Here is a 17,845-nt window from a genome sequence, read left to right as displayed (position 1 = left end):
TCCATGGTCAGTGTGAAGATGGTCACACAATGTGCTTCAGTTCGCATGTTTATGTGTGTATGTGTTTGTCTGTGTGCTGTACATGTGTCTGTTTGTGTGTGTACTGTGTGTGTGTGTGTGTGTGTGTGTGTGTGTGTGTGTGTGTGTGTGTGTGTATGTATGTGTGCGTGTGTGTAAGTGTTTTGTTTTGTACAGCAGTGGAGAGAAAGAAAAGTGAGGTGGCGACTCACTGAGGTGGAGTATGTGTTGGAGAGAGTTGGAGAGAGAGAGTGGGAGGGAGAGAACGAGTGATAGATTGATATAGGAAGAGAGAGTGCTGGAGAGGGAGAGAGAGGGAGAGAAAAAGCTTTCCAATTCAAAAACACTGAGTCTCGAACACTACTCTCAGACTACATTCCGCCTGTATATCTGGGTGAAAACCAAGACAACCAAAGAAAAAACAGGAGAGAAACAAAAAACCAAAATATTTATCTTCAACATTTTCTCCTCCGTTTTGACCTCTGTGTAAGACCAGGATACCCAAAAGGATTTATCTGACTGCAGATGGTGAGCTTTCTTTCATTAATGAATAGGGAGGAGTCTGGGTACATTTTCATGACTATTGTTTATGCGTTCGTCTAACTACAGACAAATGGACTTATAAACAAACGTCCATTAACAAAGCTTGTACCAACAATGCCTGCCTGTTGGACAAATAAGGAGCCAAATGTTGAGGTCCCAGAATGATGGCACAAAACATGCCGATTATGCCGGTTGGCATGCACTGGCATACTGCACTAACAGGACCCTCGCCTTATTCATTATTTCATTATGCTTTAACTATTCATTTCTTATTCTTTATTGTCAACTTTTTTTATAACTTAAAAATTAAATAAAGTTTGTTTTTTAAACTAGACATAAAATAGTAGTTTGTTGTTGCGCTGACTTGGTGCCTGAGTGGGTCTCTAAATTGCTAAAGGGGGGCAGTACGTGAGAAAAATGTACTCATATAACTTTCATAGCTCCTTATAAATGTATATATATTTTCTGCTGTGTACTATTCTACGGATTATTGCTTATCATACTTCTTTGATATCTGGTAATACAAATACGATTTCTTATCTCAGGCTAGAGCCCTAACAGGCTAGGCCAGAGCCCTAGAACAGTAAACATGACAATATTTGCGTTTCTAACATATCTGTATGGTGCAATATTTGGCCAGGCTGTTTCAGCTTCATTTTAGAGTCACTGACACATCTGCTCTCTCTATGCAAATATCAGTCAGGTTTATCACTGTAGGTGTCTGGCGCCTATGGTGTCTGTTCAGTGAGTAGCCTAACTATCTGTCCTGTCAGCAATAAACTCATCTTCTCTGTCCATTCTTTCCATCAGCTTCCCTACCCCAATTCCACCCAATCAGCCGCAATGCACCAGCTGAACTGTTCTTCTCAGGGTCTATGGAACTCCCTCCCTGGCCAGCTGGGTTGTCCAGAGGGGGTGCTGTGTGGAAGCAACGTGTCCTGGCCTCTGGTCAATGCTAGTGAAGATGACCTGGAGGACTTGTGTCTGAGTCTCAGTGAATACCTGATCAAGTATAGAGGAGACCAGAGATCCTCCATCTTCCTCCCCGTCTGCGTCGCCTACCTCGTCATCTTTGTCGTGGGCGTGCTGGGCAACGCCCTGACCTGCACCGTCATCATGCGCCACAAGGTGATGTGGACGCCCACCAACTTCTACCTGTTCAGCCTGGCGGTGTCGGACCTGCTGGTGCTGCTGATGGGTATGCCCCTGGAGCTCTACGACATGTGGCAGAACTACCCCTTCCTGTTGGGCGAGGGCGGCTGCTACTTCAAGACCTTCCTGTTTGAGACGGTGTGCTTCGCCTCCATCCTCAACGTGACGGCGCTTAGCGTGGAACGCTACGTCGCCGTGGTGCACCCCCTCAAGGTCAAACACGTGGCAACGCGGACCCACGCCAAGAGAGTCATCCTCACGCTGTGGGCTTTGTCCATGCTGTGCGCCGTACCCAACACCAGCCTCCACGGGGTGACGCTGTTGACCCCCATGTTCGGCCGGGCGATCCCAGAGTCGGCCATCTGTGCTGTTGTGAAGCCCGTCTGGATGTACAACCTGATCGTTCTGGTGACCACGCTGCTGTTCTTCCTGCTGCCCATGCTGACCATTAGCCTGCTTTACCTGCTCATCGGCCTCAAACTGAACCAGGACAGGGGCCTGCAGGTGGAACACATGGGGCCTGGCTTGGAGCTAGGCAGCTACTGCCGAACTCTCCTGAAGCAGCAGAGGACAAAGCACTGGCAGGTGACCAAGATGCTGGGTAAGTAAGTCCTTGGTGTAGGACGTAGAACATCAGACACCACGCAGTCGACTGGACTAATTCTGAACCGCTTTGACTTTTGTGTATCGTCCGTCTACATATTTATCTGTTCATCTTTGTCCCTGTGTTATGTCCAAACCAGGAATCTCTCGCTGGGTCTTTCTGTCTTCTCACCTGCCGGTCTGTCTGTCTGTCTGTCTGTCTGTCTGTCTCTCCGTCTCATAGGTGTCTTGGTGATTGTGTTTGGCATCTGCTGGGCTCCTTTCCACATAGACCGCCTCATGTGGAGCTACAGTGATGAAACGTGGACCGCGGAGCACTACCAGGTCTTCGAGAGCGTCCACATCGTGTCCGGAGTGTTCTTCTACCTCAGCTCAGCGGTCAACCCCATCCTCTACAACCTGATGTCCACCCGCTTCCGCGAGATGTTCAGGCAGGTGACCTGTTGCTGTAAACACCACACGACCCAGACGACCATCCATACTAGGTCAACCCAGGTGATCTCGGGCAGCACCCTGAACAAGAAGACGCGCGATAGGCAGAGCCTGGCCCCGGACACACCCCCACATCAGTCTGCCCCGGCTCAGATGAGAGGAGCACAAAAACAGACACAAGGATGTGAGGAGCAAAAGAGGATGGATGGAGGAACAATTCTGACCTCCTTGTAAAGTCTCAATTGGATTGCTTTGATTGGATTAAGTGTTGCTATGTGTGCTATCAAGCTGTTATCAGGCTATTATTATCCTATTAGAACAGCAAAACAGTAATTTAAGTTTGTAACATACAGTAGATTAACCTTCAGCAGTGCTGAAGATGTGTATATTGCTTGTTATCTCTCAATGTATTTCTGCATGACACTATTGAATGAATGTATAGGCTCTAGGGATGTGCACAACTCACATTTTTTCATAGTCGATTAATCAGTGTGTGGTATGAACGATCAATCGATTAATCATTTTTTGGCCAACATTCGAAAGATTTGATTCCAACATTTTAAAAGAAGCGTTTATTGCGTATAGTGTCCTTGAGCAAGACACTGAACCCCAAAATCGCTCAGGTGTGGCAAGGTGGCACAGTGCCTAGTACTGTCGTACTGTATGTAATGTGTGTGTGTGTTTCGACGCCTAAACCATGTGATGTGTGTCTCACCATGTGACAAATAAAGATTTGTTTGTTTGTTTTGAGAGAATATTAAAGCACAGTCAATTCAAAATAACTCAGACAAGCTACTTCAAATTCAGATTATGGGTCACGTTGTTTCAGTTCGAAATCAGAAAATAGCCTGAGGATTACTTGAGAATTACTAATACATTTGATCAAGTTGAATGGAAATCATAATGTTGAATACAAGCAAGTTTAAGCATCTCTCTTTGTGCCCTTGAGCATATTGCATGCGATCATTTTATTCAGTTTGTCCAGTTGAGTGACAGCGATGAGGGCAACCCTGAGGCATGCTGGGTAAATGGTAATTGTAAAATGGTAAATTGGACTTCACTTATATAGCGCCTTTCAATCTTACCGGACAAAGCGCTTTTCAATGTCCTCTCATTCACCCATTCAAATGTACGTGGCAGCAGCTGCCATGCAAGGCACTTGCCTGCTCTTTGGGGGCGATCTGGGGTTCAGCGTCTTGCCCAAGATGATTTTACAGCACTGATAAATTCCCTGCTAGACACTGGAAAACTGGTCCTCATCTCTGGGCCCCTCCCTACCGAAGGGGTACTGAAAGATGGTCCAGATTGTTCGGGCTTCATGGCAACTGGACTACGTCGCTTCCATAGGAGTCCCCTTCATCTCCAACTTCGACCTGTTCTGGGAGAGGCCTAGCCTACAGTTACGTGATGGTCTCCACCCACACTGTCTGGGGGCCAGGCTGCTCTCTGAGAACATGGCTTCTTCCCTCAGGCGCTGGCATCTTGCTGAAAATTCTACTGATCCATCTCCCTATAGGTCCCTATCCTATTGACTTGCACACAAATGGATCTGGAGGTGGTGTTTTCAACAAAGCAACTAACTCCAATCTGACAGTTTTGAGTGATTCTAATGTTTCTAGTGGTAGGCCTATTAACACACGTCTCTCTCTTTCAAGAGCCTACAGAGCCTGGCACAGACCTAATGGAGTATCCACAGACAATTTGATATCTGTGCCTCTTACAAAGTGTAGCTTGATCCAGTCCCCCCACCCAGAGAACATGTTGTTGAAGAAGTTTTGATCTTAAGTCAAAAATAAAGGATTTGCCAAGGTTCGCACAAAAAGGTTCAGTCAGATTTATTAATAAAACGATACGATTGCAAAAGGACCTCAAGATAAAACACAGAGTGGTTCATCAGAAAGACGTGAGCCAAAGCTCGTCTGGCGCAGCCTTATATGTGCTCAATAAAAGGATGTGACGCTAGCAGACATTTGGTTGGCTGACCCATCTATACACGTCATAATAAGGTGACGGACATCAAACAGTGGTCGAGGGATGCAAAGAAAAGCGCGGTACACTTTGAATATAGACAAAGGAACAAAGGCCTGAGCCAGGACGGGAAGGTTGAGGTGTAAGGCCTTCCTGTCCTGGTGAGGATACAATGACAGGGGTGTCTGTCTTAACAAAGAAGTGGGGAAGACAGAGGTTCAGGAGGTGTTTGGAATTAGCAGAGAGAGAGAGAACAAAGGTTTAAAGTGTTTAGAATAGCAAAAGGCAGGGGACTGGATCAATAGGTTTTAAGAACAAAAAGCTGAGATCTGAGAAGTCTTGAGGCCAGAAGTAAATTCTATGACAATGTCACTTCTTAATATCAGGTCCTGGCAAGACGTTCCTCATAAATGTTATATGTGAACATAAACTAGACTTGGTTGGATACAAATGGATCAGCAGCCCTGATTGAAGCCTCTCCCCCAACTACAGTTCCTCACCAGAACTGAGAAAAAGGGTGGAGGAACATCCACCATAGCAACTGATGCTCTGAGCTGCAGGAGCATTTCCTTTGATGATTTTACCTCATTTGAATATCACGCTGTAGTTTTAAAGTGCCATTCCCCAGTTCTAGCAGGAACCGTCTATAGACCACCCAAGAAATTCTTTACCTTTTTAGTTGATTTTTCAGAACTCCCATCTGTGATCCACATAAACTATGATCAGATTATTATCACTGGTGATTTTAATTTGCATGTGGACAATAACAACTCAAAGGACTGGGACTATATTCATTTATAATTCCTAAATTCCATGGACTTTAGTCAACATGTTACTGGACTTACTCACAACTGAGGCCACGCATCACACATCACAAATGGTCTTAAAACTGTTGTATCCTATATTTGAGACCTCTATCCTCTGACCTTAACCTCTCTGACCAATGACCATTACTGTATTTTCTTTACAGTGCTGCTAAACAAAGCTGAAATTGGCAGTCAACACTTAAGTCAACACTGTTAAGAAGTGCTCTTAACTCTGCAGTAGCTGATTATTTTAAAGTAATAAATACAAATAGTGTAACGGCCCCGGAAGTGGGGCCTTCACATGTTGATTGATTGAATGATTTATTGAAAGGTCATAGCCAAGCAAAAAGTTCCATGGAGGAATGAAGAGATAAATGAACTTAAATGCTGAAATAAATGTGTGGATGTCACAGAACGTCCTCCAGTTAAACCAGGACAGAATTTAAATATTGGTCATTGGTGAAAAAGGTGAAAGAGAGAGACTATCGGTGCATGAATGTGAATGAATCAAATCAAATCAAACTTTATTTGTATAAAGTCTGTCTGGCCAACCAAAAAAAGCGATAAGTCAACTTGAACTGATTCAAAATGCTGCAGCATGTGTTCTTACAAAGGGGAAGGCTCACATCACACCAGTTTTAAAATCACTGCACTGGTTATCTGTCAGTTTTAGAATAGATTTTAAGATTCTTTTATTAGTCTATAAGTCATTACTGTGCACAATCAAGCACCTAAATACATATCAGATATGCTTTTAAAATATACACCCAGTAGGTCCCTCAGGTCCCCTGGGCACTGAGCTTTTAATGGTCCCTAGAGCCAGCGCTAAGAGGCTTGGGGAGGCAACTTTTAGTTTGTATGTCCCCAGCCTTTGGAATACCCTTCCAGAGGACCTGAGAATGTCTGAGACCGTGGTAATTTTTATGCGAGACATTTCTTTTACCACGTTTTAATATCTTAATGTTCTTAATTTGCACTATTTTAATAGTTTTATTCTATTTTACACTATCTTCTAAATTGTAATACTTGTATAGTTTCTTTTAAATCTGTTCTCACTAAGTTTATATGATTTATGTTTTTATCCTCTCCTTTTATGTAAAGCACTATGTGCTACATTGATTTGCATGAATGGTGCTATAAAAAATAAAATTACATGGACATGCGGACAGGAGAACGACCTGCTCTACCTCCCGAGCCACAGCTGCCCCACTGTAACGAGTCTCTGAATGTGGAATGAACGGGTAATGAGTCCCTCCCTCTCTCAGCTAGGTGTGCTTAGGGACACAACGGTAGATAACTGCCATTAACTCCCATTCTGTGACCCGACTTCAACACCCTGGGACATTACAGATAAGTGATTACAGATATGTACAGATAATAATCACAGTGGGACCATACGTGATGATAATGATGATGATGACTATGGTGGTGATGATGATGATGATGATGAAGATGATCGGAAAGTGTACAAAGCTATACCAACCAGTGTGTGGTCAGGACTATTCATTTCACATATCTCTATGTCAATAGCATACTGTACTAAGCCAATGTCACATTCTCATATAGTGACATGTGTGAGGTATATTCCTGCTTGTTTTAGAACAAGTTTCAAGGTATGATAATAGTCCTCCAATCAATTCCAATTTATTTGAGACCCAGCAGTGACTTAAATTCCCCAGAGACCCCTTTTTATCCCTAAGGCAAATCTGAATTATGCTGTCATTGCATTATTCTGGTTTCCATAAAGTTTTGCTCATGGTGCTAAAATGACTAATTCACCCACTGCAGAGGAAGTTATTTCCAATAATTCCGTACACTCTCTTTGTCTTTGTCGGGCTGGTTCCATGGGCAGTGGTTTGTTAGTCTTAAGAGTAAGCAAAGCTAGAGATTTATTTCAGTTTACCTTTGCCCATGGGCAAAGCCAGAAACTGTCACTACATATGATGCACTTACTGGAGTTCCCAGACCGGAGGTTTTACAGTTTACACTTCTCAGTGCCACTGCCAATGTTCAATAGAAACAACCGATACTCCTGACAATTTATTCAACACAAAGTAACACGCCAAAAAAACAAAACATGGATTAGCTAACAGCAACAACAACACTATATATTTCCCTCTCCATACTTATGGAGCACCATGTTGCTCATTAAGCAATAGTGAAGTGGTTCATCTGATGCTGTCAACACCTCATTATATCAGAACAAGGAAATACTTCGCACATCTGGTTCAAAGGCAGGTGCGTAGGAGAGGGACACATCCAAAGTAGAAAAAAGGAAACCCACACTGTCTAAACTTGCAAAGATTTAATAAGTGATAGGTAACGTTTCGGTCATAGACCTTCGTCAGACAAACTTGTTCTGTTGTCTTGTTTGTATGACGAAGGTCTATGACCGAAACGTTAAACATAACAGAAGATGCTTGCCTGCATGAGTGCCTCAGAACTAACGTCCATATATGGAAATCATCTTCTGTTATGTTCCGTGTTCTATTTTTGTCTCCTGCATGACTCTGGTCCTCTGATCCTTCATCTTGACAACCTCCTTCTCTGTTTTCATTAGGCAACTCACCGTTCACCTACAGCTTTTGGCATTAAAACTAATATTTATTTTTGGCCTGGCTGGAGTTCTCGTTACAATTATAGAGGAAACATTGCATATCCATAGCCAGCCATCCTAGTGAAGTGAGAGCTGTTGATGGCTGTGTCAAGGAACGGTATTACATTTTAAACATACAGGCATGACAGGACAAGTGAATTTACAGTAAGAGTTAGGATTTCCTAAATTAAAATAAGATAGGTCTGAGGATAAAATACAGCCATCAGTTTAGGAATTGCTCATGTAACAGGAAGAGATGATTTTTTCTATCTTTGAAACCTAGGTTAAGATAGAACAAACAGTTAACATATTTTTCTGTAATGAGGCCCCTGATATGTAATATAATTTTGCAATGATTCACCTCTTCTTTGCAGCAGAGGAAAAGTCCCTGGCCATTGTAATGGGAATTCTGTATTATTAGATCTTAGTTGAACGCCTTATCATATTAGACCTCAGTTGAAGGAATTTAACAGACTGTATGTTGTTAGAGCTGGCCTCTCATTCCTTGCGTAAACATAATATTGTGCATCTATACTATCTTATGTTTGCAGAAATAAGCGCCCTTGATTGTCTTCGCTCACCCGGTCCTCGCCACCAACCTTCTCTGTCGACAAAACAGGAATCCACCTGGGCTGGGGGGTGGGAAGTGAGGGCTGGGAAGTAACTCAGACACTCATGACACTCAGTCATTGCAGGCTTCCTGGAAGCCTTATATAATCTATAATGACTTGCTTTTTGTTTTAATGCTTTTAATTTGTCCTGCCTTTTGTTTTAAATGTCTATAATGTCTTGCTTTTTGTTTTAATGCTTTTAATGTCTCATGTAAAGCACCTTGAATTGCCCTGTGGCTGAAATGTGCTATATAAATAAACTTGCCTGGCCTTGCCTTATAAGCATGAAAACTGGCCATGTGCAGTCTGCTCCTCACCCTCTGATCAGAGATCTGTCTGTGGGACCTTTGCGCAAATCTTGCCTGTAAATCTCTGGAAGAAAGCCTACGGTTCCTCAGTGAAGCAAGGGTGAGGAACCGGTCTTCTTGGGGTGTTGTCCTCCGGGGTCTCAGATTATGATTTACAGTATATGGAGTATATCTCCCAAGAAATGTGTCCAACATAGTAAACATAATTATCGCTATGGGGAAATTTCATATACACAAATGGAAAAACAGCAAAACATCTTTGTCTTTTTTTAATGAATATAAAAACAATATAGTATCCATGAACGGTTGGTTACGTACAGTAGCTGGTCTGTTGGTCCACAAAAATTGTACATACATGTATGTGGTTCGCAGCTATTGCAAATTTGTGGTTGTTATACAAAACACATGGCTTTGGGAATAAAGCCACAATTATTATTCTTCCTGTCCCTGAATGGTTTGAGGAGAGATTAGAGTACACCATGAAAAACTGGCATATACCATTATTGTAATCTGATAAATAAAAATATAAAAATATTAGCATCCTATTTTTATATCAGTATTACACATCAGAGTTTAGAAAAATGTATTTAAATACAACTGCAGGGGAACAACAGAGCACTGACAAAAGAACAGAATACTACAGGTAGTAGTTACACTTTTTAAAAATAAAAAACCTTTGCGTTGACTGTAAACAAATGTACATTCAAATGAGATCCAGCACATAACATTAGACTTATTTCTGAGATGAACAAATCGAGAAGAGCAGCATATGGCTGTAGCTTAGAAACCACCGATAAAACAGTTGGGTGTGCTGGTATCTGTAGTGAACATTCCAGCAGTACACCCTATACTCATCCCTCCGGTTTTCTCCCTGTCTTACAGGTTCTTGGGACAGTACCTCCTCTCAAACTGCTCCACGTCAAACTTGCGTTTGCAGCCGGCGTAGTTCATGTAACGGATTTTCCCAAATATGGATCTCTCCTTCCAGCCCTGGTCATGGGTCCCACATATGGACCACATGCAGCCTGCAGAGAGGGAGGATGACAGGGAAAGCTAGCATTAGCGTGTGTCGAGTGGCACCGTTGGCGTTGTCAAATACCAAGCAGCACTGACCGTCTCTGGACTGCACAAAACCAGCCTCTCAATTCACAACCTGATGACTGACACACGCTTTGGAACTTCTGAGAGACTGGCACTGATCTTTTGAACTCCATGACAGACCCAGACACAAATATTGCATATTGCTTACCCACAAATCCATTGGGGTCTTGGCCGTCCAACTCGTAGCGGTCGTTGAGGTAAAGAGCGATGGCGAGCGCCTCCTCTGGTGAGGAGGTCCATTCCAGGATCTTCTTGGCCCAGTACATCCTCATGAAACCATGCATCTTCCCCTCTGTGACCACCTGGTACTGGAGAATGGTCAGAATGATGTGGACGACTACTTTAACACTGCAGCATAAAGTGAACTGCTGAAACGCCCGAATTTCCTCCCACAGGGATTATTAAAGTACATATCTATCTTATCTGATACAGATGCTCTGCAATATGTGCTCATTATATGTATATACGTGATGGTCTTATAGTGCTGAATAGATCCCTCCATATCTGTTGGCTTTGCTTTGTTGGGACACGGTAAAGTCTTGAGGCGACATGGTCTAAGAGTTGAGGTCAGGCGGAGGTCAACTGGTTACCTGTGCAGCATTCCAAAGCTTGTCGTGGGTCATGGCTTTCTCCAGCTGCTCCCGGGTATAAAGGTACACCCTGGGATCTTTAGCATGATCTTTCAAGGTCTTCTGAGCCCACTCATTGGCACCTGGATCATGTAAAAAGCATCAACAAATTAATTGATCCATTCAAGCAGCTTAATCTCACATCTATTTCAGCCCAGTCGATTGTTGACTGGTGCCGACTAGTTGAAGTGGTGCCGTCTCACCCTTAACGCTGTCGTAGTTCTTGTTGTAGAAGCAGAAGTTGTCGGTCAGCTCCCTGCGCACCACCAGCTCCTCGGTGAAGGAGGAGACAGACTGAGCAGCGTTCCTCCCGCTGCGCTGGACCTGCAGCGCCACCCGCTGGGCTGACAGGTGGCCTGTAGACAGGAGGGAGGGAGGAAGGGTGAGGGGAGAGAGAGAGAGAGAGAGAGAGAGAGAGAGAGGGGGACGGGGGGCGAGGAGGAAGTGAGAGGGAGATATGGAGGAGGCAGGTTAAGAGAAAGAGAGATGGAGGGAGGGAGAGAGGGAGGGCGAGAGAGTCAGCGGGAAAAGCACACACACAAAAAAGACGGACTGGACTGAGACACTGGTTGACCAGGGTTAAGTGAGCAAGCTGCTTGGTGGTGCCCGCCTCACTGACCAAAACGTATCCAGGGGGAGAGCTGGCTGAGGGCGTCACAGTTCGGGTCGTTACGATGGGTGGCAAAGTGTTTGAGGCGGAGGTCGATGAAGGATTCCAGCATGCCCATGCCCGCTGCGGCCCCAGGCTTGGCCCATTCCACTTCCTCTACGGTTCTGTCCACCTGAAGGGAGGCCACGGTCTCCGCCCAGTCCACTGGCTGGCAGGTAAACAAAAAAGTGGTGGACATGAGAAGAGATAAGGACACTGCTTATTAAAAAAGCTAAAACTAATATGAAAGTCAACAGGACTGGGAGATCAGATGGGTGTACGCAATAAAGCTCACCTTGGCGCTTCTAACAGCCGCGTGAGGGTGTTGTTCCACTGGAGGAATCTCTGTGAGGAACTCGGGCAGAAGCTTAGTTATTTTCCCTCTGATCGTTCGGGCGGCGTACTCCAGCTTGTTGGACGCCACCCAGCAGGGCACCACATTATGGGCATCAACCTGTAGTAGTGAGTGACCGTGGGAGATATCGGACATGAGACAGAGACTAGGAGCCTGAAATAACAACAAAAGAACTGTAAATTGAATAAAGACAGCAACGGACAGGGCCGAGATCAGCGGGAGACTATGTTTTGAAACGGAGGCACTAGTTAAAAAAAACAAAGTAGATTAAGAAACTGTATAGCATTTGAAAACATTCCCAGGTGTTTTGGTACCTGTATGATGGGGATGTCATCTGGAAGCCTCTTCGTGACATCATCCAACCACTGCAGGGGTGTCCTAAGAGGGGAGAAGTCAGTGACCACAGCACCCAGACTGTGGTCAGCCACAAACCCTGGCAGCACCTCCCCAGCAGAGCCATGGAGCAGATGGAACTGGATATCGAGGGTGCTGCACTCCTGTCAGAGAAGGGGGCCGAAACGGAAGCAGGTGAATAGAACTCATCTATTCAATGGTAAATGGACTGCACTTATATAGCGCTTTTCCACTTTAGCGGCACTCAAAGCGCTTTACAATGGCCTCTCATTCACCCTTTCACACACACATTCACACACCAATGGCGGTAGCTGCCATGCAAGGTGCTAGCCTGCTCATTGGGAGCAATTTGGGGTTCAGTGTCTTGCTCAAGGACACTTCGACATGTGGACAGTCGGAGCTGGGATTCGAACCACTGACCCTTCGATCACTGAACGACCCGCTCTACCAACTGAGCTACAGCGTTTGACAATTTGCTTTGAAAGATAAAGGTTTGGGGAACATAAAACAGATCCCAGAGCTTGGCCCTCTATACTACCTTTGCCACTTCTTCCAGTCCCCTCAACATGAAGCCATAATGTCGGATGGTGGCCACTTCTGACTCTGGTACCTCCAGACAGAAACAGATGTGCAGGGGAAGCTGCTCAGCCAAAGCCAGCTGCTGAGCATAGATCAATGCCCAGTTATCTAGCAGAGAAACAAACACAAACCGGTGAGAATGCATAACAGAAAAGGTCTGAAGCCACTTTTGCAAATGAGGTTGAGAATCAAAGTGTGAGATCACCTTGGACTCTCTGGTCTCGGGACATCCAGTAGAGCACCCCGTCTGAGCCTTGCTTCGTCTTCTTAGTTTGGGATAAAAAACGTAAGCGCTTCTCGTTGAACTTCAAGTCCTTTTTCTCCCGCCGTTGCTCCACTACCTGGCCCTGCAGCCAGCCCTCTGCTCGTTCTCTCTCCCCTTCCTTCATGGCAATCAACTTCTTCTGCTTAGCCTTAGCCATGTTGGCAGATGCAGCCTTGCGTTTTTCCGCTTGCATGATGTTAATTTGGGTGCTGCTGGATGGTTTAGTTGAAAGTTTGCAGAATAACTGCCTCTGCTGAGTCACAAACCTCGAGCTATGTCTTGATGCTGAAATTAGTAACAAAAACTGGGTAGATGGGAAGAAAGCAAGGTAGCCTATTAGTAATTTCTTATACTTGTATTGTTTTACCTTCCCTTGTGTTGGATCTCTTACTTTATCCGGTATGTAAACTGAATTGTATTAATTAGTATTAAATGTGGTCGGAGGTTGATTGATTGATTACTTCTAACCCTATTTTCTTGATTTTTCCACAATATAACCCTAATGATTGGATTATATAAAGTAGATTGAACAGACACAGAGGTAGGACTCATATAAGATAAGAATTAAAATAAGATTGAATAGAGACTTGACTTTTCACGTTTGCCTGGTAGCTAAACTACCACCATGGCACTGCTGCACTGCCTTACAAAATAATTTCACATGAGGCTCGTTAGCTATAAACCAAGTAAGTAAAGTAACCTTTTATTTTCCCGAAGGAGATTTGTCTTGGGCTATTGTCCGTACTGCAAGCCTACACAAACATAATGCATAAGACAGGACACATCACTTACCAGTGATTCAGCATGTGGAGATAGGAGACGATTTGAAAAACCGGCAAAACTAAGCATTTATATCAAGCACCCACTCAATTAACTCGAATATGATTCTCTGTTTCGTAACACACGCTTGTTTTTGGAACACGTTTGGTGTCTACTGCTAAAACGACACGTCCCAAAATGCATTGCGTTACATTCAACTGTGCGCATGCTTAAAGGTACATGACTACTACTAGCTAGCTAACCACGGAAAGTGTAGGGTGAGCATTAACGACTGACTGCTGAGAGCTAGCTAGTTAGAGTCTCTTATTGTAGTAGAAGTTGTCACTGGTGTCCAGATTTCCGAAGTATGAGTAACACTGGGGTTTCGTCTGGACGGGGAGGACCTGATAAAGTCGACATGTCACTTGGTGAGGCCCCACTGATAGCTGTACAGTAGCTAGGTGCTAACGTATGGCTTTTTTTTTTTTTTTAGCTAGCTAGCTTACTTACTAGCTAAAATCATGCCACATTGTTTTGACTATAAAGCTCGATCTTTCTTCCTGTCTCTGACTGTAGTGTGATGCATGAAGCAAGGCAGGTTCCATGGATAAAGCAAACATGGTTAGTTAGGCAAGTTACAATGCAATGTTTAGCTAGCTATCTGCAGCCAACCTGAGTGGCCATAGCTAGCAGGGTAGTTTGAGGCTCACGACCTCACAAGCCAACACAGCATAGGAAGGCTGGGCTCTACGTTATTTAGACTGACGTTACTGTGTCGCATTCGAACCTGACGTGAGATTGATTGATTAATTAATGTTTGCAAAGAGTTAGCTGCACCGTGTGTTCGTTACCAGCTTGTGGGATAATTCAAGATCTGTTTTGTTGGCCATGTATATGGTACACACATACAGTACTAGCCTAGCTGGCTTGCTAACTTTAGCTACATTTTGGGCTCTGTCTCCACAGATGACATCATCCGTTTGAACAGGAAAGAGCAGAAATCCCGGAAGCAGGGCGCAGGAAATCGCAGGCCCCTACTTAAGGGTTGGCTTCCCCAGGGAAAAGGACTTGCTTCCAGAACAGGGGGACCAAGTCAAAGAGGTGTGCACTGCTTCTTTGGATTTTTGGTATTCATAAATCGCTCCCTTGGGCCCCGTAGCAACTTCCTTAACGTTCCAATGTGACAAATTGATCGTCTTATTTCTCAGATAACGTTATGCTTGATGGCACTGTTTAAATTTCCAGGAGGGGGTGTAACTAGAGGAGGCAAGGCAGCGAGGTTTGGTGTTCGAGGCAGGAAGATTCCCCCTCTAGTTGGTCGACGTCGGGGTCAAGGGGTCATCACTGGACTGGCAGCTCGGAAGACGGCCACACTACAGAAAGGACTCAATCCACTCAACAGACCCCCTGTGAATCAGGTAACTGCTGAAACACATTGGTTTATTTACATTGGTAGTATCAGCCAGCCGATGGGAGGAATTGAGGTTAGTCTTGTGTCCCATCGAGTCCTTCCTCTTCGCTTTCCTCTCAAAATGCATTGGAGGATGAAGTCGGGGAGACGCCACCGTGTGTTTTAAAAGAGAGATCCCCGCGGGAGTGGGGCAGGGGCAGCTTCTGTACTCAACCTGGGTTTTCAGAAGACGTCACCGCAGTTAACTTCGTACTTTTTACCATCACGTCTCCCAACCAGAAGTCGAGGCCTTTCGCCCAACGCAAAGACGCCCAGCACAGAAGGCTGGAAGGCCAGACGACGCCCTTCAGGCAACCTGACGGGCAGAGAGGTCCAAACACGGCAGCACGCAGGCCCGTCCAGCTGAGGAGAGGGTGAGGCTACCCCCCCCCCACCAATACAGTTATTTTGGTTGTTATAGTTCCCTCAAAAGTACATGTAATTGATAGACCTTTATTGCTATTGTCATGTAGCAATGTTGATCCTGTCTCCAATCCAACCAGACCCTTGCCTCCTGTCCATCCGACACCGAGAGAAGCCCGCCAGGCCACGTTTCTCGTCCGGAGGGGGCTCAAGGTATCCCTTCGGTTTGCTCAAAAGTTTACATGAACATCTTGAAGCCAGTGTACGGTAGAGTCAGCGGCCTGTGAAGATTCCTGGGTGCGAGTGCCTCACCTGTGAATTCATTGACGTTCCAGGTTCACACACAGGTGCAGAAGGCTGCCCCCCCCCTCGCCCCACCCCCCGATCCAGGCACAACTCGCCAGTGAGTATTTGACTTGCTTGCTTTAAACTCCCTGTGGATGGCACCCCATGTACTGTATGTCATTTAGATCCATCCTTCTTTGGAAGACAAACCCTCTTTTTTGTTTTTCTACCTATCTGTCCCCCAGGTGGCGTGCGACAACAAATAGCAGCAGGATCCTCACCGTTTCCATCGACAACCCCACAGCCAGGACTCAGCCTGAGTGAGTACCATGCACTACTGTTATGAACAGTAACTGAAGCTCACTTTTCTGGCCCCCTGGTGAAACTGTTTTTTTTTTTTGTTTTTTTTTTTACTTCCCTCTGGAATATGTAGTGGTGGGACCTATGCCCACCCTCCCATTGTTCTCTGTAAAGCGCATTGTGTTGCATCTGTGTATGAAATGCGCTATACAAATAAAGTTTGAATTGATTTGTATGAGGATCCCACAGATGACTGTCAAAACAGTCCGAGGTGGAAGAAAGACTACTCAAAATCTGTTTTCTTTGATTTCTCATTTTACCTATAGGCCTCCCAGTGCTTTTTCCCTACACCCTCCAGCACCCATTTACCCCCCACCTAAGGTGGAAGTGGTTGAGGAACGGAAGCCACCCAAGGGAGTCCCTCTGCAGTTTGATATCAACAGCGTGGGGAAACCGGTGAGAGCCTGACACTAGCTGGCAGCAAACCACATGGTTCTGGACCCGGACGCAGGAGAAATCACCCAGACATTAAAGTGCTTCAGCAAACATTATACCTAGGATTGGGCACTAATGTAGCGGGATAATAATAATAATAATAATAATAATAATAATGATAATAATAATAATAATAAAATAAAACTGTAATCCATTTGACCTCAAGAATATTAGCTGATATGAATTTATTTCACTGATCATACTTGACACCAGGTTTGCCTTGGCGCAAACCATGTGTCACTTGAATTTTCCCTCACATGCTTCCTCTGTTTTCACAGCAGACCAAGATGACTTTGAATGAGCGATTCCGAATTCTCAAAGATCAACGCATTGCCACGTCAGCCATGACTAGGAAAGGCAGCAGATTTGTCACCGTGGTTTAGGACACGACATGAAGAAAAGAAGGGACAACCTTGCACCCTTCCTGGCTTTTTATCTTTCACTCATGGACCCACACAATGACTGCCAGCTATCCACAGAATGGGACAGACAAAAGGTCCCAAATGACTCTACTCTTGAGATGGGGCAGTGGGAAACAGTAGTGTGCAGTACTCAAACATGAGAACTCTGATGCAACAGAAGATGAACAACCTTTCTATTTTAATTCAAGATATCATTGTTCACACTATTACAGTTCGTGTTGTGTTCTCGGGTCTCTGTATCGGGAGTAAATGGACAATGTTTTTCGTTTTTTTCCAATCAAGACGTGGGACTACAACAGTAGGCCTACAGACTTTGTAAGAAAGGCCACTTGGAGAAATATTTTTCTGTAAGAAGTTGTCGGGGAGAGGGTTTTGGTTACCTATTAAGAATGGTGTAAGTTAAATTACTTTTAACATTTTTAAAAAGCTGTTTGTTTTGTAATGTTTCAAATAAACAATTGATTATTTCCGTTGCTACTCTTGTTTTCTTTTTAAAGGTCTGGTGGTTCTCCAACCTCCATTTTTTGAATGGCCATAGCATTTTTAAGAAAACATTCATTGGCAGGCTGATGTACAACAGGTGTACATTAGGGGTGAGTAGATAGACGTTCTGTGCAGCTGTGCTCGGCAGGATGGGAAATATTGCCAGAGCTGCTCAGACTCCATATGACCTTTTTGATTGTGCTGTGCTGACAACCTAGGTATTACGTTTGAAAAGAAATTATCCCTTTAACATTTCAATCCAAGCGAAATGATGTATTAATCTGAGCCCGAGGTCTCGTGGGGACATTCTGCATCCCAC

General features: G+C 44.6%; 3 protein-coding genes across 4 annotated transcripts; 2 read left to right on the top strand and 1 right to left on the bottom strand.

The window, feature by feature from the left end:
* Window positions 1–1,404: 1,404 nt before the first annotated feature.
* LOC311325555 (neuromedin-U receptor 1-like) lies at window positions 1,405–2,982 on the top strand (the record flags this gene model as incomplete). The annotated part of the gene is made up of 2 exons (XM_084458272.1): window positions 1,405–2,314; window positions 2,540–2,982. 2 exons carry the CDS (start codon window positions 1,405–1,407, stop codon window positions 2,980–2,982), a joined length of 1,353 nt encoding a protein of 450 aa, XP_084314398.1.
* Window positions 2,983–9,913: 6,931 nt separating this feature from the next.
* cpdp (CPD photolyase) lies at window positions 9,914–13,162 on the bottom strand (the record flags this gene model as incomplete). Its single annotated transcript, XM_084458271.1, has 9 exons — window positions 9,914–10,062; window positions 10,287–10,446; window positions 10,729–10,850; window positions 10,971–11,123; window positions 11,387–11,585; window positions 11,712–11,870; window positions 12,086–12,268; window positions 12,664–12,812; window positions 12,910–13,162. The coding sequence occupies 9 exons, from the start codon at window positions 13,160–13,162 to the stop codon at window positions 9,914–9,916; spliced, it is 1,527 nt and encodes a 508-aa protein (XP_084314397.1).
* Window positions 13,163–13,976: 814 nt separating this feature from the next.
* LOC311325104 (UAP56-interacting factor-like) lies at window positions 13,977–17,504 on the top strand. 2 transcript variants are annotated; one of them, XM_084457760.1, is made up of 9 exons: window positions 13,977–14,156; window positions 14,695–14,829; window positions 14,974–15,146; window positions 15,419–15,552; window positions 15,682–15,754; window positions 15,877–15,944; window positions 16,072–16,146; window positions 16,453–16,582; window positions 16,903–17,504. In XM_084457760.1, exons 1-9 carry the CDS (start codon window positions 14,096–14,098, stop codon window positions 17,002–17,004), a joined length of 951 nt encoding a protein of 316 aa, XP_084313886.1. In that variant the 5' UTR covers window positions 13,977–14,095; the 3' UTR covers window positions 17,005–17,504. The 2 variants fall into 2 exon arrangements, with proteins under 2 accessions (XP_084313886.1, XP_084313885.1); XM_084457759.1 differs by having other exon boundaries at window positions 16,900–17,504.
* The last annotated feature ends 341 nt before the right edge of the window (window positions 17,505–17,845 follow it).

This window comes from Borostomias antarcticus, assembly GCF_949987555.1.
Source record: "Borostomias antarcticus genome assembly, chromosome: 24".
In the NCBI taxonomy this organism is placed as follows: Eukaryota; Metazoa; Chordata; class Actinopteri; order Stomiiformes; family Stomiidae; genus Borostomias; species Borostomias antarcticus.
The sequence above is the reverse complement of the archived record's forward strand: the minus strand, read 5'-3'. Positions and strand labels throughout refer to the sequence as shown.